The 25441-nt window shown below is 37.5% G+C and overlaps 1 protein-coding gene across 2 annotated transcripts in view; it reads right to left on the bottom strand.

Annotated features, from left to right (window-relative positions):
- Positions 1-25441, bottom strand: part of LOC135623443 (calcium-transporting ATPase 5, plasma membrane-type-like) — a 30433-nt gene that overhangs the window by 2124 nt on the left and 2868 nt on the right. For both annotated transcript variants that reach the window (XM_065126420.1, XM_065126419.1), the window contains exons 3-29: positions 22669-22785; positions 22547-22589; positions 22285-22394; positions 22078-22209; positions 21907-21996; positions 16047-16116; positions 15215-15285; positions 15048-15131; positions 14889-14966; positions 14420-14491; positions 12979-13062; positions 12819-12901; positions 12634-12742; positions 12477-12532; positions 12343-12385; positions 12184-12267; positions 11871-12008; positions 9376-9438; positions 9196-9294; positions 8550-8660; positions 8313-8480; positions 7582-7641; positions 7031-7192; positions 2868-2984; positions 2695-2793; positions 2476-2613; positions 2093-2193 (exon numbers count right to left, since the gene is read on the bottom strand). In XM_065126420.1, coding sequence (XP_064982492.1) covers positions 2093-2193; positions 2476-2613; positions 2695-2793; positions 2868-2984; positions 7031-7192; positions 7582-7641; positions 8313-8480; positions 8550-8660; positions 9196-9294; positions 9376-9438; positions 11871-12008; positions 12184-12267; positions 12343-12385; positions 12477-12532; positions 12634-12742; positions 12819-12901; positions 12979-13062; positions 14420-14491; positions 14889-14966; positions 15048-15131; positions 15215-15285; positions 16047-16116; positions 21907-21996; positions 22078-22209; positions 22285-22394; positions 22547-22589; positions 22669-22785 — 2582 coding nt within the window. The remainder of the gene's footprint in view (positions 1-2092; positions 2194-2475; positions 2614-2694; positions 2794-2867; positions 2985-7030; positions 7193-7581; positions 7642-8312; positions 8481-8549; positions 8661-9195; positions 9295-9375; positions 9439-11870; positions 12009-12183; positions 12268-12342; positions 12386-12476; positions 12533-12633; positions 12743-12818; positions 12902-12978; positions 13063-14419; positions 14492-14888; positions 14967-15047; positions 15132-15214; positions 15286-16046; positions 16117-21906; positions 21997-22077; positions 22210-22284; positions 22395-22546; positions 22590-22668; positions 22786-25441) is intronic.

Genomic DNA, 25441 nt, shown 5'->3' with positions numbered 1-25441 from the left:
AAAATATGATATTAAATATTAAAAATATGATACAATTATTTAATATGATCCTTGCAAGCTGTTGAATTCGTAAATTTCCTACTAGATATTGTTTTGCACGAAAAATACTACCTTTAGTAGTTTTATCACAGAAGATGTAAGTCACTATATTAAGATCTTTCGAATCTTTTAAATAATTATACTTCTATGCAGGATCTTTTTTTGATGTCATTGGAGAATCTATTGAGTTGCTCTGTACACTTGTCATTTATCTTGAAACCCTAACAATAATTTCAAATAAATAAAAATTAATAATATTAAAATCAAATAATATATTATTAATCTAATAAATAAAAAATATTGTTATCATTACACGGTTTACAGTATACCGTTGATTGAGAGCAGAGGCAATGGTAGCAGTGAGTAACGATAGCAGCAACGGCGATAGTGGCAGCGACGGAGGTAGTAGCAATGACGAGCGGCGATAGTGGCAGCGACAGCGGTAGCGGTGGCAATGACAGCGGCGAGCAGCAACAGTGGCAGCAGCAGCGAAGAGCAACGATAGCGGAGAGAGGCAACGGCAACGGAGAGAGGCAGCAACAGTAGAGAGGAAATGTCGACAGCGGAATCGCAAGCAGGGTTAGGGTTTGGGAAGTCGCGAGAGGCATGCTAGGAGGCTGATATTAGTGCTTTAGTTGGATTGATTAAACCAACGAACACAAATGCGATCGAACCATAACTATAACGCTAGTTCGATCACCTGGGTTAACCCAAGTGCTCGCTTGAAGTGCCCGATACCTGGGCTCGGGCGAGTGCCCAAGCGATGCCTCTTTGAAGCGCGCCGCTTGGACATTAAACAAGGCACTTGAGTGAGGCAAGAGCTCGGGTGAGCGCCCAAGCAATGCCTCTTTGAAGCGCACCGCTTGGACATTAAACGAGGTGCTCGGGCCTCGCCTCACCTCGCCCGAGCGCCTAGGCAAGCGTTTGAGCGCCTAGGCGAGCGTTTGAGCGCCTATTGAAATCGTTGCTCTATAGAGGTAAATTTGGTGAAACTAATCCACGAAGCATTAAATAACTAGGCATAAAATAGCTACCGGATGCTCTGAGCAAGTCTACACACATTTTAAAAAAAAGTTAGAAAAAATATCCATTATATTAAATGGTGTATATGATGCTCACATGTGCACTTGAAACTAAGACCTATCACTTGTGCAATAATATATTAACCAATCGGATATCTATATACATATTTCATTATCCTAAAAGAGCACATAACTCATAGAGGAGACTAGATTCTCTGCAACAGAGTGAACTCTTGGAGGAGACTAAGTCAACATCTTTTGCAGTAAATTAATAAGATAAAGTATAATGGCAAATTATGAGAAGGAAAGTCCTTGTTAGATAGCATCACCAACATGCATACAAAATGAGAAATAAAGTATATTTTCACAGACATCTCAAATGATACCTTCCTTGGTGCAATGGATGTTCGTAATATAAACTGTTCATTCTGCCTATCCCGAGATAGCCAAGTAAATTATGCCCATCACTTGTCAAGTCGAGTCATTATACCAGCTATGGCCAAACAGGCTGGTGGCAAAATCATTTCAACTGGTAGGGTCCTATCATGGGTTACTCCTGCCAGTTGTCAAGAGTACATAATTTCTTGCAGTATGATATTGTCCAAGTTTAACAGTATATCCTCACAAACCATGAAATTTTGGATTTGGAAGCATGAGAGATGTAAAAAAGCTGCTACCGAAATAAAATTCTAGAACAGGTTCAGGAAGCCATGTAAATATCCCTTAACTGACTGCACATTCAATCATGTTATTCAGTTTTTCCGTTTGACAGCCAGATTACATGTATGCAGACTTAAACAAATCCTGTATTTGACAATCATGATAACTGCAGCTTCTACTTTCCTTATAGGCAGAATTTTGAATTAAAATGTTCCTAGCCAATTGCATTTCTGTCATAAACAAATATAAGGCAACCAGAATTATTACAACTAAATTAGTCAAAAGAGTTGAAAACAAAAAGAAACTTGGTTAGAAAATAAAATTTTCTCAAGCTAAAAAAAGAATGGCACTACTTCTAAAGCATTTCTAACCTCCGCCCAACAGGGGTCCTGTCCATAAGGTGGTCAGTTGGTGGTTCAGTTGCTAGTGCAAGTGCTCCAAGTGTATCCATGATAAGATTAACCCACAGAAGCTGTGAAGGCAATTAAACAATTCAGAATGAAGAAACAGGAAGGAACAAAGGAATGTAATAGAAATTTTATTTTTAATATCGTAGTAGACAGGTATCATAGCCTGGTATTGTAGTAGCCAGTTTTCATAGCCTGGATTCTACAACCTTGTATTATCTCTCTCCTAAGTTTAAAATAATCTAACAATTTGACAAGCACATTTAAAATCATAATTGCCGCATGTGACTTCAGCTATCATTGTGTTTTGTAGACATGGAGTTGAGCATGGAAGGAATATATATAACCTGAACAGTATTTAAAGGAACTTCGCCCGAGGAAAAAGCAGCAACAACATTAATCACAAGTGCAGCAACATTGACAGTGAGCTGAAATTGTATAAATTTCTGAATATTTGCATACACAGAACGACCCCACCGGACGACCTAACAACAACAAAAGAAGTGAATATCTCATTATAAATTTGGCAGCTCTAGTTCAGATATCACCTTAAAAGGAAGATATACCTTTACAACTGATGTAAAATCATCATCTAATATAATGATGTCAGAGCTTTCTTTAGCTACTTCTGTTCCCTGAATGCCCATTGCAAGACCAATATCTGCCTGAAACCAAATGTACAGTTAAGTAATCGATTCCTCTAAATCATAACTTCAGAACCAGAGAGGATATTGCACACCTCATGTAATGCAGGAGCATCATTAGTGCCATCTCCTGTTACAGCAACCACATGACCTCTTCTCCTCAATGCTTGCACAAGCAGCAGCTTATCATTTGGGGATGACCTTCCCATCACCTATACATGAATATAAGGCTTTGGTTAAGTGACACTCTCTTAAGAGTTTTTGAAGACATTTGGAGGCAAGTTAACAAGAAATTATTTTTCCAAACATAGAATGTGCTGCATGATCCTTTTTTTTACGTTTTAATGAATATATTTTATTAGTTTAGAATATCGTTTGGACATATCATAAGTTGTTATATGGTAATATCTATTATAATTCAACATTAGTTACCAGACAACAAGCCATAATATCCTAATTATTTGGACATTAATTACCCGAGTGATTTAAAAAGTGCTAGGTGGCAAAAGGCGCTAAGATCTCAAAATGCCCAAGGTGCTAAGCGCCCAATCGAGTGAAGCGAGGAGCTCTGAAATATTAAAATATAAAAAATATATAATATAATTGATAAATATGATTATATAAATAAAAATATAACATTAAATTGAAAGGATCCTTTAAATAATTGTATTTTCAAACATGATCCTTTCTTGAATTTTTTAGATAAATCTTCTGAATAGCCTTGTACACTTGTCATTAATCCTGAAACCCTAATAACAATTCTAAATAAATAGAGATTAGCAGTGTTAAAATTTAAATAGGGACTATTATATGAAAATAGTAATTAATAATCTACTGTTAATAGTATTTAATCTATTGTTAACAGTAGTTAAAGGGGAGAGGAGTCACCGACGATGGAAAGTGGGGAAAGAGAGGGCGACGGTGGCGGAGGAACTTTCAGACGACAATGGCAGTGGCGGAGAAACTTGTGAACGATGGTAGCAATGACGAAGAAAGCTTCGGACAGCAACAACGACCATGACAAAAGCTGCAAACGATGTCGTGGACAGAGGAAGCTTTAGTCCTCTCCCTTGACGATGAAAGAAGCTGTACACAAAAGCAACGACGACAAAGGGAACGACGCACGAAAACTAGACTTTCGAACCAATCCGTTGGCAGTAGAGGAAGCGTCAGCGACTTAGGCAACGATAGAGGAAGCAACGACGATGGAGGCAACGACGATGGTGGCAACGACTACGCACGAAGTAGGGTTTACGGCTTTGGGGAGGGAACATTATGTAGCTTAGTTGGTTCAATCGAACCAACTAGGCTACTGTTCGACCGAACCAACTAAGGTACTAGTTCGATTGCTCTGTTTCAACCAAGCACTCGCCCGAGGCACTTGGCGCCAGAGTTCAACGACTGCCCAAGCGATGCCTCACCAAAGTGCACCGCCTTGTCACGGACTTAGCTGGAATTGCCTAAGTCATGAGGCACCCTTGCGGCAAAGTTACAGACTTAGCTGGAGTTACCAAAGTCGTGAAGCACCCTTACGCCAACTTCTCGGACTTAGCTGGGATTGCCTAAGTCATGAGACGCCCTTACGACATATGCATCCGCAAAAGGTCAACCAAGTTGTAACCTCGTACAGGTCCCAAAGGACCTGTAAAAACGAAAGTTGATTAGTTTGAAAATGAGCGACGAACAAATCCCGACATCTTGCGAAGAAGGAAGCTTAACAAATAATTCAGCGAGCACCTTGAGTATAAGAAAGAGAAGAGAAAAATGAGAAAACAAGGACTTTAGAAGGTTGAACGAACAGTTGCAAGTCTGCAAGCAACTGCTCACCGGGTGTCGAGAGCGAAGGCAAGTTCTTGTCAAGTTAACGTGCGAACTTATAAAGATTGTTTAATGCCCGACACTACCCCAGAACCCCATCCACCCTGGTGCCACCCGAGGGTTTCCAATGTGTTGAGATGGCTAACGTTTCATGTGCAATTGCGGTCTGCAGAAAACATATCGTGGCACATGAAAACAAAGCCATTTTGGGGCAGTTTTGTCAGGCGCGACGAGCGGTCGAACTATAGCACTGCAACCTGTTCAAGTTTACATTTTTACAAGCAAAACACACAAAACCAAAGCAAAACATGTTGTCAAGCATCTGTACAAGTATGCAAAAGCGACGAACGGTTCGTGGAATGAAGTTGTTGCGGGCAGTGTCTGCCATACCGAATCGTACCGCCCGGTACGGGCGGTACGTACCGGTCTGATAGGCCAGCGGTACGCGGACCGCCCGGTACCGGTCTGCACTATAGCAGTGCTACAGTGCTCGGTACACATGGGTGTACCGCTCGATACACCGTACCGTACCGGTACCCAGCCCAGGTCGAAATACCGATACGGTACGGTATTGCGAACCTTGGTTGCGGGTGCACAACGACCGTTCATGACATTCTCCCCCACTTAAACTATTGATGCCCTCGTCGACGCCTGCTGGTAGGCCTTAATGGCTGCTTCTTCATGTTGTAAGGCATCTTTGGGCTCCCAACTGGCTTCAGTTCGGGGAAGCTTTCGCCACTTCACCAAGTACTCGGTCTGCTCAGCTCCGTTGGGTAGCACCCTTGTGCCAACTTCTCAGACTTAGTTGGGATTGCCTAAGTCATGAGGCGCCCTTGTGACATATGTGTTCTCAAAGGGTCAGCCTAGTTACAACCTCATACAGGTCCCGAAGGACCTGTAAAACAGAAAGTTGATTAGTTTGAAAACGAGCGACGGTTAAGTCCGACGTCTCGCGAAGAGGAAAGCTTTACAAGCAATTCAACGAGCACCTTGAGTGCAAGAGAGAGAAAAGAGAAAACAATGACTTTAGAAGGTTGAACGAACAGTTGCAAGTCCACAAACAACTTCTCACCGGGTGTCGAGCGCAAAGGCAAGTTCCCGTCAAGTTAATGTGTGAACTTGTGAAAATTGTTCAACGCTCGACACTACCCCGAAACCCCATCCCCCCTGGTGCCACCAGAGGGTTTCCAAGGTGCTAAGATGGTTGACGTTTCGCGTGTAACTACGGTCTGTAGAAAACAGGTCGTGGCATGTCAAAACGGACCCATTTTGGGGCAGTTTTGCCTAACGCGACGAACGGTTGCACTGCAGCACTGCAACCTGTTCGAGCTTACATTTTTACAAGCAAAACACACAAAACCAAGTCAAAGCATGTTGCCAAGCATCTGTACAAGCATGCAAAAGCGACGAACAGTTCGTTAAACGATGCTGTTGCGGGTGCATAACGACCGTTCATGACAACCTGGTCAAGGCTTGAGGTGCTCAGGCCTTGCCTTACCTCACCCGAGCACCTATTTAAACCCCTGAATTACCCTAATAGAACAAAAATGGAAGCCAAATAAAATGGAGACAAAATTTAAGCTTAATTGAAGATTTCAAGGAAAAAAGGTAATAAATTTTGAATTTAATTAGATATTTCATCCTTACAAAGAAGTTTTATCATGGTTGAATAACCTACAAATGAGGCCTATCAATAAAATATTTTAACAATAATTAATATTATCTGTCCAAAAATATATCAAAATATATCTTCCTTGAAGAAGGAATTAAGAAATAATTAATATGCTTTATGGGATGTAACTTAATTGTATCACCCTTGCTTTAATAATGAGAGAAAAAATAGTATTTTACAAATATGAACAAATGAATCCAGTGCAAAGTTATAATAAGTTATAATTGGTGTTTCACACAAGATAAACAAATGATATGGGGGCAAATAGAAGAGTAATAATTTTTCAGTAGTTATGTAAGTTTTGTTGCAAAATTAAGTGTCGACACCAAAGTCCAACTCAATTGTCATTATTGAAGTTGACACTTAAAGAATCAAAGAACTTCATTAGCATCAAACATGCAATTAAGTATCTAACATAATTTTTAACACTATAAAATAGCACAATTAAGATCACTGATAAAATAGAGCCTCGGCTTCCTATCCCCCTGCCCTTCCACTCAATCCCACCAAAAGTAACAGAAAGAAAGAAAAAGAAGGAAAAAGGAACAAAACAAAAAAGTTTTAGATTCTGGAAAGAGCACAAGGATGTAAAGCAATTTAAGGAAACACATGTTTGACATTATTGTAACTCATCTAGTTGAAATATAAAAGGTATGTTGTACTCTCCATAAAGCATCTAGTATTACATCTTAAGACTCATATGGCATTTGTCATTTAGTGTAAAAATCTCTAAGAGAACTTCAAGTGGTGGGATAACTGTTGTCTTACTTGTATCTTCTCAGCAATTTCTTCTCTTTCTGCAGTAGTCTTGGCACGGAATGTTCTTCCCTCAATTAGAATTGGTTCAGGAGCATCAGCATCCTTTAGTATCCCACACTCTAATGCTATGGCTTTAGCTGTCCGAAGATTGTCTCCAGTGACCATGCGAACCTACTTGATCAAGAATAAAAGAAGCTCAGAACACATTACAACATGTCTGAAACCACATACTTCCTAACTATAATGAAGGAAATGGATCCAAATGTATTACCAATAAGATGTTCAAATTAAAATAACCGTCCCATAAATGATGGTTCTCTATGAGTGATGTTCAGATGATTATCCAAGTCTAGATTTGCAACTATGATTTCACATTGCAATCCATTCAAGGTCAAAGTTACACTGCCAATTTTACAATAAAAAGTTGCAATGGTAAAAGAAAGCTCATATCAACCAGCATGACCTCAACATTATGATTCAAGGTCACATCAGTTTCCAAGGGCATGATGATGTAGAAATGCATTATAACAGTTAATTTTTTGCACAAATTAAAGAGATACCTTCACACCTGCATGAGTGCATAAGTCTACAGCTTCTTTAACTCCAGGGCGACAAGGATCCTGAGTCAGAAAAATCTAAAATAAGCTGTTTGAATTAAAAAAAGTAAAGATATGGTAGGTGCCTGCAATTATTGCGACTTCCAAGACAGATCATGACTTGAAATACATCAGATTTCAAGTGATGGCATTCATCATGAAGTACAACCAACTTCTTAACTTGCAACTTCTGATTGCTTTCTGATTCACATAGGAATATACGATACTGGACAAAACAACTTCTAACTTAGCAACTTCAATTAACTTTAGATTCACCGAAGTCTTAGTCCTCATCTGTACGTATATTTTTAGGATTGGATACAAACTTTACATCAACAATATTCGGTAACTCCAATTTTTACTCAACAAAGTAAGAATCAAATTTCTCCTCCTGAAGAAATAACAAGTAGAACTTCAGAAAAGTTACAACCAAAGATCAACCACTATGACACCAATACCTACTGGCAAGCAATAGACATATATTACAATTGCATATGTCATGCCAAGCCATATACAATGGTTGGGCACCATACAGCACTTGTAGTACATACTGTCCTTCAGTGCCACTTGCCAACGCTACCAGTAGTTTTGGCCATGGTAAGGAAGGACTATATACGCACATGTAAATTGTAATATTAACTATAGGAAACAACAATAGCATTTAGATAATTGCAAGTGCAATCTTTAGGACCTACTTTCATCCCCACAATAGCAAGAAGAATTAGATCATCCTCAGGCAATAGCCAGTCATTCCTCTGCTCTTCATTCGGAATATTTTCCAGATTAAAATGTCTATATGCAAAAGCAATGCAGCGGAGGCTAGCTGATGCCATATCTTCAATATACTTCTTAAATTCATTAACCTGCCAAAACAAGATGAATCAAAATTTGCAATTCAGTGAAGTGATAGTGAACAATGAATAGATCTTTGCCTTATCTGCAGTCATCGGCTGCATAGCACCATCAATATCAAGCCAACCTATACATGAAGCAAGGACAATCTCAGCAGCACCTTTCCAGTGCACATGAACTTCAGAACCTGACTGTGATCACAAGGATGAATCACTATAACTAAAGCATGACAACAGAATTCAAATTGAAAACAAAAGGAAAATAAGTTCAGAGGATATGTATAACATATTGCAAGACAAGATAACCAAATACATTATAATGTTGAAATGCCATAACAACTGAAACAGTTAGTTAGTTTCACTTTGTACTCAGTATAAGCATCATCCACAGAAGAATGAGTCTGTTTAGCTGTAATAACAGTAGTCAAAAGCAATTCATGCCAAGAAGAAAATTACCAAACTGAACAGCAGCAAATGTCAGCACCTGACAATGAACAGATTGCAACTGAAACATTTAGTGTCAATGTCTACAATTATTTATCCTTAATTTTGTTACCAGTATAAGATTTAAAAATACACATCAGAAGGCAAAATGAACACCTAATCCATCTGATAACAGAACACATTTCAAGAAAAATATTACAAATTGTTCCTGAATTAAACATTACACATTCATTATATTCATTAGCAAAGACATAATTGTTTAATAAATGGAAGATATTATTACCAGATGTACTGCAACACCTCCACGTTTCTTCTCAGAGTTGAAAGGGAAAACATAAATAATTGAAGATTTTGATTTTGCATAATCAAACTCCATTTCAAGCTGTAGAACATCACTGGTCACGATCAGCAAGTTTGGATAAACAAATTGGTGAAAGGAAACACCAACAACAACATAGGATACCTTAACTCCCCAATGAAGAATTGCCTTTTCAGTAGGTGAGCCAGTAAGCTCAAGAGCACCACTCTGTCCAAATGGATACAATTTTGGTCACAAAATCAAACATGAATTAAAAGAATTAAAGTATGATCACTGTCATAGCATGACAGGAGGGTTAGTCCTACACATAGAAATCTTGACGAGGAAAATCACCAATTTAACAGAATTTTGTAGCATCACGAGTACCCTAAAAATAGAAAATATAGCCGCAAGGCTGTAACGTTCCAGTTATTTAAGGTCAGCTCCATAGATCTCTCACCATTGAGCTTGGTGTAAAGATAATATCGCTAGTTAATAAAAGCAATCAAATCTCTCACTGTCTAGCAAGGTTTTCTTAGCTCATTCACTATCCCTGCAAGCACCATCCATCCCAATCGATTCATCTCCACTAACCATAGATTAACTGGTCTTCCCTGAACATATCTCAACATCTTAAAAGGTTTACCTTCAATAGGGCTAAACCTAATTATTCATGAATTAAAATATTTATTATTTCATCTATGCCTACCTATACATCCACCTCAACACCTTCATCTTGGCTATACTAAACTTATTTACTTGTTTCTTTACTACCAAAAATCTCTATAAACCATTGTTAACCTTGTACATTCCTAAGAAATTTCTTTTTGTCCCTTTTCTGCTTTTCAGTATTTTTTATAAAATTCGATTTATGCGATAGACTAGCTGGCAGTGCTGAACTTAAAATAGAGCCAATTAATCATTATTAGTTTATGGTCTATATTAAGAAAATATTCACTGTTTTGGAGTCATAGGTATTAAAAGATATAGTGAAAAAATAAGACCGAACGTAATCTCCAATTAAGAAAGTTCCTTGTTGATTTTCTCTCTTCTAGGAAATTTGTGGATAAATTACTTATATACAAGGATTGAAATATCATACCGTACGGGAGTTTCGACATTCGCTCGGTACAGTACGATATTGTATACCGAGCGGTATACCGCTGAACGGTATACCACTCGGTATATATATATATATATATATATATAAGGCGACGTCGCGTCGCCTCAGCGACGTCGCCTTGTGTGTGTGTGTGTGTGTGTGTGTATATATATGTGTGTGTGTGTGTGTGTGTGTGTGTATTCCGTTCCATTCGGTAATGGACGGTCTGTGTACCGGTCAGCTGACGAACCGGTATGTACCGCCCGTACTGAACAGTATTATTCGAAATTGCATACCTTGCTTATATGTACCATTTTGAATTCACGAATATGATTTTCCTTTTTAAACTAGATGGCTAGAGTAATCGTTTTTAACATAAGTGTTTCTTCCAAGGTTTTTAATTTTGATGTGTACTGCCCGATACGCGTCGTACGTATTGGTCCGAGAGCTTCTTACTACACAGACCGCTCGCTATCGGGCAGTACCAAAGTCTTGACCCCGCATCGAGCGATATAGGGTTGTATTGGGCGGAAGCATAAAGCTCGATCTTTCAGCATGCAAACGTAGGGAATATTGATGCAAGCAATCCCGTCATCAAATTTCCAACCCAAATCGCAATGGCGGAGAATATTAGTTGCAAGAAGAATGGTATTAAATCCAAGGTAGAGAAAGAAGACCGAGATCAAGGAGAGATCGCCACGGCAACACCAGAAGGAGTTGCATCGATTGACTGTAGGGCATGGAGATGCTGCCACATGGCGACGATAAGGAGAAGTGGCTAGCAGAGGGCATCGCTGGCATCCAGCACAATGCCTTCTACATGCACTGCGCCTTGGTTGGAACCCAATCCCCTTACGATGCCCTAATTGCTAACCCTAACCTTCACCATTAGCCCAAAGTTGTTCTGCTTCTCGTTTGACCCTGATCTCCTATCCTGTGTTAGGATTCCAATGACTTGAAGGACGCGCTCAGGTACTCGGTGAAGATGCTATTGGAGCTACGGGCCTCTCTGCTCTCCCCGCACAAATACTACGAGCTCTATGAGTTGGTAGGCATACTTCTCGGTACGCCTACCAACTCACAAATACTACTTCAGCTATTTAAGGCATACAGCTCAGTATGCCCTAGCGTACCATCGATATGCCTCGGTACGTACCATACCTGAGTATGAAGCGAAATTGCGAACCTTGGTTTCTTCCATATTTTGCATTATCTAGTGTTATTAAGAAAAGAGGAAAAAGGGTGAATAGTTTTTTTTTTGTTTATATACTTGAAAAATTAAAAAAAAGGATTCAAGGGTTTCTACAAGGAGAATGCAAATTGTCTTGGTTATTCATATTTAGGCAAAATAGTCATCCTAAGTCAACTATCCACTTTCTCCTTTCTCAACTTTGTTCTCCATGACTTTCTGCATTTTTTTTCATATAGTTATATTGTTGCATCAGTTTGCTAGCCAATATGTTAGAAACAGGTCAGGAGACTAACAGCATTAGATGGATCTGGACACATAACGGGAAATAAGTTATATCCACCAGTAAAAGGGAGGGGGAGAGATTACCTCTGGCTTAAACACACTGCCTGTTGTATTCTGAGCAATTCCTTCATATAGAAGAGAAGATACAGAAGAAGATATCAACCGCACATTGTCAGGAGGGTCAATCTTTTTTCCACCAATATATGCTTCCACAACAGTCATCTATATGGTTAACTATTTTTAGAGATCAAGAAGAAACATATAAAATCTATATTTTTCAAGAAAAAAGTCAAATACTACTACTTAGGATTCTCCCCACGGTTATTAGAAACCAAACCAGTGTAGTCACTGTGCAACAACAATCACCAAGAAAGCATCACCGAAACAATTAGCCAACCTGATTCAGGGTCAATGTTCCAGTCTTATCACTGCAAATTGTTGTAGCTGACCCCATAGTTTCACATGCAGAAAGCCTCCGCACCTGCAAAACAATCACCTTAGAACAATTTAATTATGCATGTCAAAAAACAACATCACAACTCGAGTAAACACTTGCCAGAGCCTTGTCAGCCATCATCTTCCGCATTGAATATGCTAGGCTGATCAAAATAAAGGAAATAAGGTAAATCCGGACAGTAAAATAGGTGAAGCTAGCTTCTCTAGCTTATGAGAGAAGATTTATGCACTTACGTCAGAGTAACAGCCAATGGAAGTCCTTCGGGTACTGCCACAACCACAATAGTAACCTACTCAAGTTTCATAGTCGTCGATGACTTAGACCAAGTATACATGGAGATAAGCAGCAAAGTTAGGAGATTAGTATAAGTTCATAGAATTAAATACATACTGCAATTGTCAAGATCTTAATGGCTCCATTTACTGCAGCTTTTGCACTGGTCTGTCCCTTTATAAATTGTGCAGATCCATCAGGATTCTTGGTATGTCCAGTGAAATATCTGAGAAGTCATAATGATCTTCGTGGTGATTAAGTAATTAAATGTGTTAGAAGGGCAAAAGAGAGTTGTCACTTACCTGACCAAAAGGACTACAAGAACAACAACAGCAACAGTCAACCCTACTATACCAATGAAAGTAGCAAGCCCATTCAAGCGCACCTATTCAGAACATGATTCTGATGAGATAGGCTTCATTACTGATAGTAGTCATACATATATTGCATAAGGAACCAAACCTGCAGAGGAGTTTCTTCACCATTATCCTCTGAGATACTGGCCATTAACAGGCCCCATTCAGTATTTATTCCAACTGCAGAAACCTAAATATAATATAAATAAGCAACATGATGCATACAAATAATTACCAGCTGCTTCAAGATATTCACCACAGTTGAAAATATAATCAAGCATGGCATCCATATTTTAAAGAACTTCTGTACTTGATAATTCTTGAGAACTTGGAGAAAATATTTGCCTATAAGGGCAAGAATTACCTGTTAAATCAGCTAGACATCAAGATTTTGATCTGTTACAACAAAATAGGTTTTAAATTAATTGCCCTGACTTGTACAATTAAGTCTGGCATACTAAGTGGCCCGGAACTGGGAAGATGTTGAATTTTCTTCAAATGACTTTTATTGTGGTCCATTTAAATTCTTTGACCTAAACAAATAAACTGTTGCAATAACATGCCCATGCTGCAGCCATGAGACATCTCATAAGTGTGCAGATGGCCTAGACTTTGCCAGCATTACCCATATGCAAAATCTAAAGCTCTACATAATAGAATGCAAAAAACAAACAAATTAGCATTTGGGCCAAGCCTAGAATCAATATACATAAGCATGTTGAGGTCATTAAAATTTACAAGGTAGATATGTTCCTTGCTAACATCATTTTGTACGAAATCCTTATTAATTTGACTCTAGTATATATAAATATATTGGCATTTGCATTAACCGATGTCTCGACCAAGACTGCATTTGAGAGACCAGGAAGCTACTTAAAACTCAGATCAATTTACCATAATCAGGAAGTATTTGAGCAGGTTTCTGAAGTTCATTCTTTGGATATTTTTCAGTTTTAAGTTTCTATCATGATTGAACCTGTTATAGTTATAGAATGAGGTCGAGGTGACAGCAAGGTACTGTGTACAGGCTTGTCAATGATTATAGATTCACCACCCTCAGTGTACCATGATTTCCACATTAGAAACAAACTCACTGGACCGTACCTCATTTCCAAAAAGAGAAACTCTTTAACAGAAGCTCTGCTTGAGATTACCATATAATTCCACTATAGTTTATGATCCAGATAGACCTGAGTAAATTATTCATAATAAAGATTTGTTACATTACAGGCTAAATTCTACCTCCCACCATTCTCTCCTACACGGTTGAACTTCTAGATTAAAATTCTGCTCCTACAACCATGAATTTAAACAAGTAGACGACACTTTTACCAAAAATCAATAATTAGAGACATATTATTCCAGATCTCTCAAAGAAATGGGGTTTCAAAAGGAATGCCACCACACATAAAAATAAACAGCTTTACAATCCAAAACAAACTTGGTCTCCTCTCTTTTAAAAATATTCTCCCAAAAGCACAAGTCAACATACACTAGAAATATAAGTTCACAAACAAAATAAAGGACTTTAAATATGAAACTTTTACCAACATATTGCCATAACCGTCAGCAACCTTGCACCCAGCCATCAAAAATGGTGCCTTCTGATCTTTGTGAACCTGAAAGAAGGCACCATAAGTTCCATCATGCTAATAACAAGAGGAAATTTTATTTAATACCAACAGAATTTTATGTAGAACATTTTATGATGTCACTATTTGTTACATAATAAAATAGCTTAAATGGTCAAATGAGACAACTATTTTGTAGGTCATATTAGGAGAACAAGAAAAAGTTTGATTTAGGTATATCTTACTAGATACTGTGTTGATGGTTTATGTTCACATATCTGTTTAGAAATTAAAAGAAACAATCCTTATATAAAGTCCCAAGATAGTGAGCTATCTCTAGATCCTTCTGTGGAATTAACTATAAAAGAATATGAAACAAGGGATTTTGGGTTCTAACAGAACAGAATAAGCATATAACAAAAAGAAAAGAGAAGGTAGAACTTACAACTTTGCTCTCCCCTGTCATGCTTGACTCATCTATTGCAAGAGAATGACCACTTATAAAAATTCCTTCAGCAGGAACCTAGAAGAAGTTTAAGAATATCTCAATAAAAGTGAACATACATGGAATCCCAGAAGCAAAGATTAATTGCTGCATTCTTACCAGATCACCAATCTTGAGGAGAACAATGTCACCAACTACAAGATCAAAAATGGAGACTTCAACTCTCCTGCCACCTCTAATTACCTGGATATTATACAGCTCGTGAAAATAAAATACAAAAAATTGAAGAAAAAACCAAATAAATATTCAAGTGCAGTGAAACCCACCTCCAAATGTATGTTCGACTTCTCCTCATTCAAATTTTGGAATTGTAGTGATTGTCTATAATCACTGACAGCTAGCATAAGATAAGAAATCCAGTAAAGAAAAATATTGAGACACAAATCTCAAGCATTATGAACAAGAACTAATGTATGCCAAGCATATAAAAAACTATCCTTATTTTCAAAACACCAGAATGATCTAACAATGATGATTTTTTACAAGAAATAATTCAAGTTATCTCACATACGTCAACATATCAGTCAATAACAATGTTTTCAAAAGGCGCTCCAGCACTCGCCTAGGCACTCAAGCGAGGCCCAAGTACCTTGCAAAACCTTTGGGCGAGGCATTTCGACGAAGCGCAGCTAGGCGGTCTCGCCTGAGCCCAGCGTCAGGCACCTCGAGCGAGTGCCCGAGCGACGATGGGTCTAGGTTCATGTCTAATTCGATTGGATAAGCAACTTGGTTCAATCAAAACAAGTAAATTGTTGCCTTCACAAGAACGTTCAAAATGTTCAATCCAACAATACCAGTTTCATGCACTTTCAAGGAAAGCAAAAAGTCATCAGGAGAACAAGTGGGAACACCATGCAGTTCAAACTTACAAAGGAAGTAGTCTTAAACTCAAATAATTAACCTATACATGCATGAGGTACCCAAGGGTCGGTGTATATTACCTAATCCTTTGTCAATTTTGTATTATGTCCAGATTATACATCTTACCTGAGGTGGCTAAGCTACAATTGGCATGAACAAAGTAGACAAACAGGACAATAATCCATTTGCTAGTGTTAACCATTCAAGGTAAATTAGAATAGATGAAAGATCACAAACCTGTTACAAGTATGACAATAATAACAGCAAAGGCAATGCTTCCGCCATCATACCATCCTTCTTTAATGCCCTGAACGAATAAATACCTACCTTTTTACTTAAGAACAATAAAATGAATGCAGAAATGAATAACACAACACCATATAATAGGAAAAATATACCAGGAAATCCAAACATGCAATTAGCAGAGTATCGCAAAGACTCCTGAAACTTGTTTAAGCAACTTGAAGAATAATTAGCATATAACAACAACTAGTATTTGTAATTCCCAAAGCTCAACTATTTGGCATTGTCTATATAAATCCTTTTTTCCTGAATTTGGCTCTGTCAAGAAGAATGTCACTATATATAAAAGTCTTTATCATGCCATCTCTTATAGTTTCAAACCAAGTTTCCTAGTTTTCCAATCTCTCTCCTGGCACCTCCATTCTGACAGCTTTATATAGCTTAAGAATAACCAACACAGAAATTTATGTTTATCCAGAGTCAAAGAGATGACGCAAATGGGGTGAGGCGCCTTTTATACTGAATCTAGATCTGGGATTATAACTGTTGTGAAGTGTGTCAACCAAGTTAAACATGTGGAAATAATATATCTATTGATCAACCCATACTAACATAAGAGAATAACTGTTAAGTATACTTGTTTGCAAGAACTGCAAAACTGACCAGTTAGATACAGTCCAACCAGTCTTTGCTGATCCAACCAACAACCGGTCAGCCCAACCGAGTGGTTCAGTCTGAGTCTGTTGTATAACAATTTTTCTTCTTTTTACCTACCTAGGGCTGCAATGTAACTCATATAAGAGGGGTCTTGATCCTTCCACCAACTGCCGCCCATCGCCCACATGTTATTGCCGCCACCCATATGTCAATACACCTCGTCCTGCTCCTCCCCCTCCTTCTTCCTCTTTTTCTTCCTTTCTTCTTCTTCCTCTTCCTTCTTCCCCTTCTTGCTCCCCTCCTCTCCCTTCCCAACTGTCTCAGGTATATACAGGCATAATGAGACTCAGTATGCTGGAACGAACTGGACCCATACTGGTCCAGCTATGGACCAGCACAGGTCCCATCCCCAAAATGTACCAATCCTTGCTAGTTTGACTTAACAGGAATATTTATTGAAAATGACCCCACAGCCAATGTAGACTAATCAGAGCAAGATGATGCTTTGCAGTTGATTCAAGGCATTTCTGAGTTCATCTGGTCAGTGTTAAGCACTCAAGATACTGCTATATCAAAGAAAACATCATAATTTGGCTATAGATTTATTGTTTCCAGCAAGACTGATCTCAAGAAGTGGTGTACATACAATCAACTTAGATCTGATCTAAGACTACAAAGAAATTGAATATGTGGGTGATCATAAGAAACATCATTGTTGTCTATGATTTTTCAGAAAAAAAAGAAGTAAAAGAGGAAGAGAATATGGAGATATAGGTTCTATTGTATGCATTTCTGAACAGGATATTGTGCTTGGTTGTTGTCTGTGAAACTCCAGCAGAGAGTGAAGAGAAAGAGAACAACAAGATAGATTTTCTGTTGCATTCCCTCTAAGGTAAAAATTGAAGGAAAGAGAGAAGAAATAGGTGAGGAAGGGAGAAGGAGAAACTCAAGAAAAGAAGGTTACTAACAAAGGGAAAAGTAGTGACTTTCCAATCCCAAATAGTTTAAATATCTATAAAGCCATATCCTTTGTTTGATACAAGCAATTACTGAAGTCCTTTAAAACTCCTATGGAGAAAAGGAAATAAACAGAGCTAAAAAAGGTTCATATCTTTCTTGTCTAAAAAATTCTGACTTCTAACAAAAAAAAACATAATAAGACTCTTATCTGGCCAAAAAAAAAAGAAAAACAATGGATCTCGATTCTCTAAACTCCACTGAAAATTATACTGAATTGAAAAAACCAATAAATAGAAAAGTCATAGATAATGATATATCATATACAACTTAAAACCAAGGTTCACCGTACCGCAACATACCACATGATATGGGTGGTATGTACCGGCCCAATAAGGGACTAGTACAAGCAGCACATATCGGTCTATCAATATGCCCCACCATACAATGTGTCGGTACGGATTGGTATGTACCGTACTGACGATCAATCGATACACCAGTCCAAACCGATGAGACGAATCATACTTAAAATCAAGGTTTGCAGTATTGACCTATACCGTTTGGTATGGGCGATACATATCGTCTGACAGGGGATTGATACGGGGTCTACACTAGGTGGTAACAGTCGAAATTCGACCATTATCGACCTATACCAGTCGATAACAATCGGATTTCGACCATTACTAATCAAGGGCTAAGATCGCCCTATTTCAAATGGTCAAATTGATCATTTGAACATAGGAAAGGGTTTTTAAGCCCTTTCCTCCCCTCTCTTCCAACTCATATTACTCTCTCAATTTCTTCAAATCCCTCAAACTCATTCTCACTAACATCTAACAATTAGATAATTCAATATTAATGAAAGGATGGTTTAGAACGTACCATAAAGCTACTCTTCAAAACCCAAAAAGGATGTGTCATTATTCTTTCCTAATTTAGATTATTTTTGCTAAAATTAAACTAAATTTATATTTATTTCCAACTTAAGAAACCTAATCTAATTTTTTTCTATTTTTAGACATTTTTGGAGCTATTTTTTATTTTTTTGGGCATATTGTCGATACGCCTCTATACATACTATATTGACCATTGGTCGGTACACCGGTACAGACCGAAGTTATAAACCTAGCTTAGAACTACAACAATTTGTAGTTTATTCTAGTAGGGAGTCTTATTGAGAATTCACTTAGGTATCTTTGGCTTAATCGTAACGATTTCAACATTTGTAACCCTCAAAACAAGCCTTTCTCCTTGTGGTGTAAGGTGGCCGCAATCACTAATGATTTCTTTCTAAACCAATATAGACCTGAGGGGAATTTTAGGGGAAGCAAAAACCCCAAACCTGTGAATCTGGATATGAAAGATTACAAGATTGAATCTGATGTTTCATTTCACCGTCTTTTCTTGCAGGTATAGGATACATTATTAGAAACAGCGAGTGAAGGAACCAACATAAAAGAAGCTGAATGCATGGCCATTCTTGAAGCTTTAAAGCGTGCCAAGTAGGAATGCCTTCAGAACTTATTGGTGCAATCTGATGCTTTGGAAGTGATAAATTAGTTAAATAGGATGAGTGGGGTGGTCCCATGGAGCTTTAGGTCACTAGTAGCAGATATTTTGGAGTTGGCCAGACAACTCAATGTGACACAGTTTTGTTTTGTCAATAGAAATGCAATCATTTTGCCGCACAAACTTTGCTAATTTAGGTAGAACTCAAAGATCAACTCTTATCTTGGGAGTTAATGATGCTGACTCTTTTGTAAACGGACACTTTTTCAGGGCCAATATGGCTCAAGGCTAATCAAACAGTTTTCTTTTAAAAAAACAAAAAACAAAAAAAAACTACAACAATTTGTCTTACTCCAAGTCTCCAATTGTGTCCACTGAAATGATTAACAAATGATCAAGCTGTCATCACAAATGATCTAATGGTGAAGTTTGATGCTTGCACCAAGTACAAATAAATAAATCACCAAACCCTCATTTGCAAATTGACTAATCCACCCTCAGGTGTAGATCATTAGATATTCCCTTATCTATATCCTGGGATGATCAAGAAAGAAATAATACTTACTGTTGTTTATTGGCTTCTCAAAAGTAAATTGATAAAAATAGACAGTTGCATTAAGATCACTGTTTGTCATTGTCATCATCTTTCAGGCATTCTACAACTTTGGTCCTTGCATTTTTGGATTCTTTCAAAGTCTAATAGAAAACCCATGGTAAAGGCTCCTAGAGTTCATGACCATTATCTGGATGTTCCAATCACCATCTTGCTCAGCCTGATTCTTCCAACACATATTTCACAGCATAATTGTCAATCCTGTAAGTCCTTCAATGAGACTGGACCGACATTCCCACCACTGAAAAATAGAATCGATCTACAAATATCATCAGCTCCCAGATTTAGCTCTAACACCAGTTTATGTAGAAAAAGGACCGATAGTCGTTGTACACACATCGATGGTAAAATCAACTTGTTGGGAGTACAATATCTAAAAGATATAGGATAGCTCAATCATTGCTCAATATAGAGCTAAGTTGACGGAAGTAGAAAGTTTTTGCTGCAAATTTGTTTCTTCCAGCATGTTGTTATTGAAGAACTGACATAGGAACAAGAGAGATCATATCTGTGTCAGCTCTGAACTAAATCTCTAAACAAATGCCCTTATGATGATCAAGAGAGCACCTTCAGCTGCTTCCCATGGCTTCTAGCAGATAGAGAACCAGAAGAGGCAGAAAATAAGAGAATCTTCTGCTGTATTCTTTCCGGAAAGCAGAAAAAAAGAAAGAAGGAAAGAAAAAAAGAAGAAAAAGAAGAAAGCAAGAAAGAGGGATGTGCAAAGAGATGCCGGAGAGAGGTTTAGTGCACAACAAGCCTAGGGAGAAACAAACTACCCAACAAGCCTCTGTTGGAACAAACTACAGAACCACTACAGTAAGTAGGACTGGTGCAGTACCAGTAAACGAGTGGTATACTGAATTAGACCACCTAGTATCATTAAATAAAATAACAAAAAATAATATATGACATATTGTATGGTATTGAGCAATATCTTTCAATACCAGCATCTGGTCGAACAGATAATTAGTGGTCCATGCCAATTGATTTGATTGACATTTGAGACCTAGGACCAAATCATAACTTCTCAATTCTAAATATCTCTAGATTCTCTACTACCTAGAGGGCAAACTCTAGTGAGTTGGCTACAGGAGCTCTCTGGTCTTTATAAGTTCAGATACAGGAAAAAAAATCTACAGAAAACGTCTTGAGTTCAAATAACCAACAAGACTGATTCCTAAGACCTCCCAAACCCAACATATCAACACCCTTTAAAGATCACCTAATATACTGATGAAAATCACTCCATAACTCAAAATGTAAACAAAAATTAGACTGTAGATAAATCTAAAGTAGACTCAAGACATATAACTAGGATATTTAAAAAATTTGTCGTGTGTCACATAGTGTACTTGTTGTAACTTTTTACAACGTATCATGCATCAAACTGAGTACATTTTGTAAATTTTGGGCTTAGAGTGGTCATTATGGCCATATTAGCAGCAGCTGAGTACCAAAAGTTAGCTGGTCATAGCATTTGTTACACACCAACCTAAAATGGCTGCTGCAAGTGATTACTGCAATGAGCCATTTAGATTGTCGATATCAACCTAACAAAAGTATTTTCGAAGTTTTTGGATGCAGCAGATGGAACACATTGCTCTCATATGACGTGGCACAACAAAAATGCGGGGTCTAGATCTGATAGGGTCAATATACGCAGTCTTACCTTAAATATTTAAAAAGGTTATTTCCATGATTCAAACACTCCCAGGTCACAAGGGAGTAACCTAACCATTGTATCATGGCCCGTCCTCTACATGTGGCATAGCATGCATTATATAATTCTCACCAAAAGACCTATGTGTTAATTGTTTGCATAAGCAACTTCATCTCTTGTGCAAGGAATAAACTGTTGCAATTTGCTAGGATATGACATGTTGCACAAAAACAAGTTATGACCAAGCAACATTAGTACAAAAAGAATTTTTGTGCTCCTTAAAATTAAAAAACACAGAAACTGGTTTTATGTGAGCCAAGACATGTTTATGGATACTATTAAAAAGACCTAAGACCAGGCAAAACATTGGCAGGAAATAGTGGTGTCTTAGGCTTTAGAATACCATTGGAACTAAGTAAAAAGTAAATAAACTTAAAATATTACAAGGCCAATCTCACCTCGGTCTTTATGCCTAACACCAATGACAAAGCTGCAGCTATCATAAGGATGATAAGGGTTAGGTCTTGCCAAGCTTCCCATAGAAAAACCTAAAGCACAAGTCGTACAGAATTTTACAACAGGACACTTTGACTCCAACAGTTGAGATATTGAATGAGTTCAGCATATACCCAAAAACTTCTTCCTTTTTTCCGAGGGTAAGTGTTGGACCCAAAGTAGTTCCTCCTGCGCAATAGTTCAGCTTCATCTCCACTGATTCCTTTTTCCAAATTGGTCTTCAACAAACTTGATAGTCCTTTAACCTAAATCAGCAGTACATTATGCATTCAAATAATGGGCAGGATAGATACAATATTGAAACATAACTTGTTACTTGCCCCTCCATATCCTTGTAGAGCAGAAAAATCATGTTCCCTGGTTATTTTAGTAAGAACTTCTTGTCCAATTCCAAAACCAATAGCTGGAAGTGTTGGGACTCCAGGAATTCCTGTGTCAAATTGTTTGAGCAAAAATATGCACATAGGATGTCATGCATATTGTTTAAAATTAATGGTGACATACCACAGTAGAACTTAAAATATAGTAGAAAATATGAAACCAAGACTGAAGTGATTTGCAAAACAATAACATATCAAAAACCTGGTTTCTCCCTCTCCCCTGCCTCTTTAAAAAGGAATGCTGCCTGAAAAAGTTCAAATTTATAAGCAGACTGGAAATTTTGAGGTACCTAAAAGTTGCACCTTTTATACCAAAAATTATACCCTTATCACTTGAGCATGCGCTCGGATCTTCCTCCTTACTTGCTCCTTTTCTTCCTCCTTCCTCAAATCCAAGGTATATCTAAACCTACGAGAAGCATTTAGCACAAGGGCTGCTTGCTGAACACAATCAAGAAAACAGTTGTTTAAGCAGAAGTTATAATAAGAAAACTTCAACATGGTAATGATACTATAATGTCAAAAATAGACACAAGGGAAAGAATCTGAAATGACACATGCTCCCCTAATGATGTAGAAAAATGCACAACTATAAGGCCTTATCCCACTTAGTGGATAAAAGAATGCTGCCAACATTCTTTGCACTGTTGGATTTAGAATATCTAGCATGTGCCAACTAGTGTTTTTTAAAATATCCACAAAAGAGAAAACAAAACATTAACTGAAAAGAATTAGCAACACAGAAAGCTTTTGTCCGGTGTATTAAACACCATGGTCTTAATATCTATTGAGGAATATACCCTGCCACATATGCACACAACCAAAGAGTGAGTCAGTGACAAGAATTGACAATGCATGACAGTCAAGGTTAGGCCGGAATAAACAAAATAAGCATGTGACTTTATAGGTTTTTATGATTTTTATGTTCTAAGCAACATAAGAATTGTTGTCATTATGCTTTGAGAACATAATGATGCAAATGACTCTGCTGAACAACAAACAAAACCTATATTATTTTAAAAGCAATACAAGCTGACTACCAATTGATTCATATCCCAGAGGTTCTATCAACTCTTAATCCTAAAAATTATAATTGATGAAACCTGCAAGATCAACCACCTAATACTGGAAGGATGATTGCATACTTGTATTAGCTTTATTTTCTCCTCTAGCTCTTAAAGTATTTCCAGTATCATTCAAACAAGTCTAAGAAAGCATATTTGTTCATTATCTAACTAAATAAAAATTACAAAAAAAATCCTATTCAGTTCTTTCTTTTCTCCCACCCCTCTTATTTCAACCATGTGCTCATCCTAAGGTAAGTACAAAAATATTTGGTTCTCTTCCAGCAAGTTTACATGTATAAGATAGGGAATATAAGTAGAGGAGACTCATGACGAACCTCTTCAACTAGTGAATCAATAAGTATTTATGTATTGCTCATTGAATTTATGGCTTATGAGAACATCAATCCATGATCTAAAAAGAAATGAACCTATCATCTGGTTTTATCAAGATAAAAAATGGTAAAACATATTAATATAGTTATTTGACATCCAAGAACACTAATCCATCACAAATTTTGGAAATATAACATAGAAGATAATTTGATGTTTTGTCATGATCTCTCAACGATACCATAATATAGAAGATAATTTGGAAATATGTTTTGTCATGTTTTATCACGATGCTGTCAATGAGCAACGATAACTCACAACTCAACCTGAATCCTAAATGGCCAACTTTTGGATCACACAAAATTCATCAGGGGCAAAATGAGAACCCAAGTAATAATTTAATGGTTTGAATATATATGATGTACTTTCTATTAGCTTCGTCATTTTCATATTAGAAAGAATGACTACCTTCTCTTAGTTCTAGGGCATTCTACATTCAACTTCTAATTGTAACAAACAATGTTGCAATGCTGAGATAGACAGCAAATTATTGGTCTGCAGTGATTGGTCAAGGCAACTGAGACCTCTTTAACTCTTTCTTTTATTGCCCATAGAGAGAGGAGGATAAAAGATAGCTACTCCTCTAATCTCTTAAGAGCTAGAATCCCAAATTCCATGATAATATTTCCCCCTGCTAAAAACTTTGGAATCAATGTTTTCCTGTCCACCACTGAAATGAAAAGATTAAACAACTACAAAAAAAAACTGTGGTTCGACTGCCCGCATCTCAAAGTTGACTTTGATCTTGCAGACTTGCACCCTTTGCACATTAATATTGCTTACACAAATGAACTGCAAAGTTCACCAGCCAAAGTACCAGTGGAACATATTTAAATAGCAAAGAAGAGAGTGTTAAAGGAGAGGAAGATACAGGTATCTGATTTCTTCATAGCACTCAAACTGTGACTGAGAATGTCTTGTGTATGTTGATAGTCAAAAGACTCAAAACATGCCAACACAATATTTAATACAATTTGTTAGCAAAGCCAAATCCATTTGTCATTGTGCACATTGTCATCTATAGATGTAGATCAACATCGGTTTTGCATCAGTTTGTTTCAAATTTAGATCTAACAAAAACCTTAGAATCCCCAAAGATACCTGCAAAATAAGTAAACTCAAGCAACAGATTGTTGAAGGATTTTAATAGCATGTTGAATGTGTTTCTTAGAGACAAGATAATATAGCATATCATAAGAAAAGGCCTTAATTATTTGTGGCTTCTATTCACCCAGCACTAGATTCCAGTATAGAAGAGGATCCCAGCCCACATTGATCAGAAATTTCAGATTCTCTATACCTCAAGAAATAAAGTTCTATGAAAGACTGCTCATACCTAAATGTGTTTAGTATCCTTGAAAACTAGATAGTCTTTAATTGAGCTTGCTATCTTTGAAATTTAATCAAAGGACTAGTCCTACAAAACATGCAAATGAATATAATGGGAATCCCATGCCAGACACAGAGGGAAAAATGGCATTTTGGCAGCCAGATTTGCATTGAGGCAGCCTGATTTTCTTAGTACCAAGGTCACGAAACTGCAGGAGATACACCAATACACCTATCAAAGACATGGCTGATGATATACCCTCTCCTGTCCCTAAATGTCCCCGCATTTAGCGAGGCAGAATAACTTTGTA

Source organism: Musa acuminata, chromosome BXJ2-9, assembly GCF_036884655.1.
Source record: "Musa acuminata AAA Group cultivar baxijiao chromosome BXJ2-9, Cavendish_Baxijiao_AAA, whole genome shotgun sequence".
NCBI lineage: Eukaryota > Viridiplantae > Streptophyta > Magnoliopsida > Zingiberales > Musaceae > Musa > Musa acuminata.
This window is presented reverse-complemented; position numbering and strand designations above follow the sequence as displayed.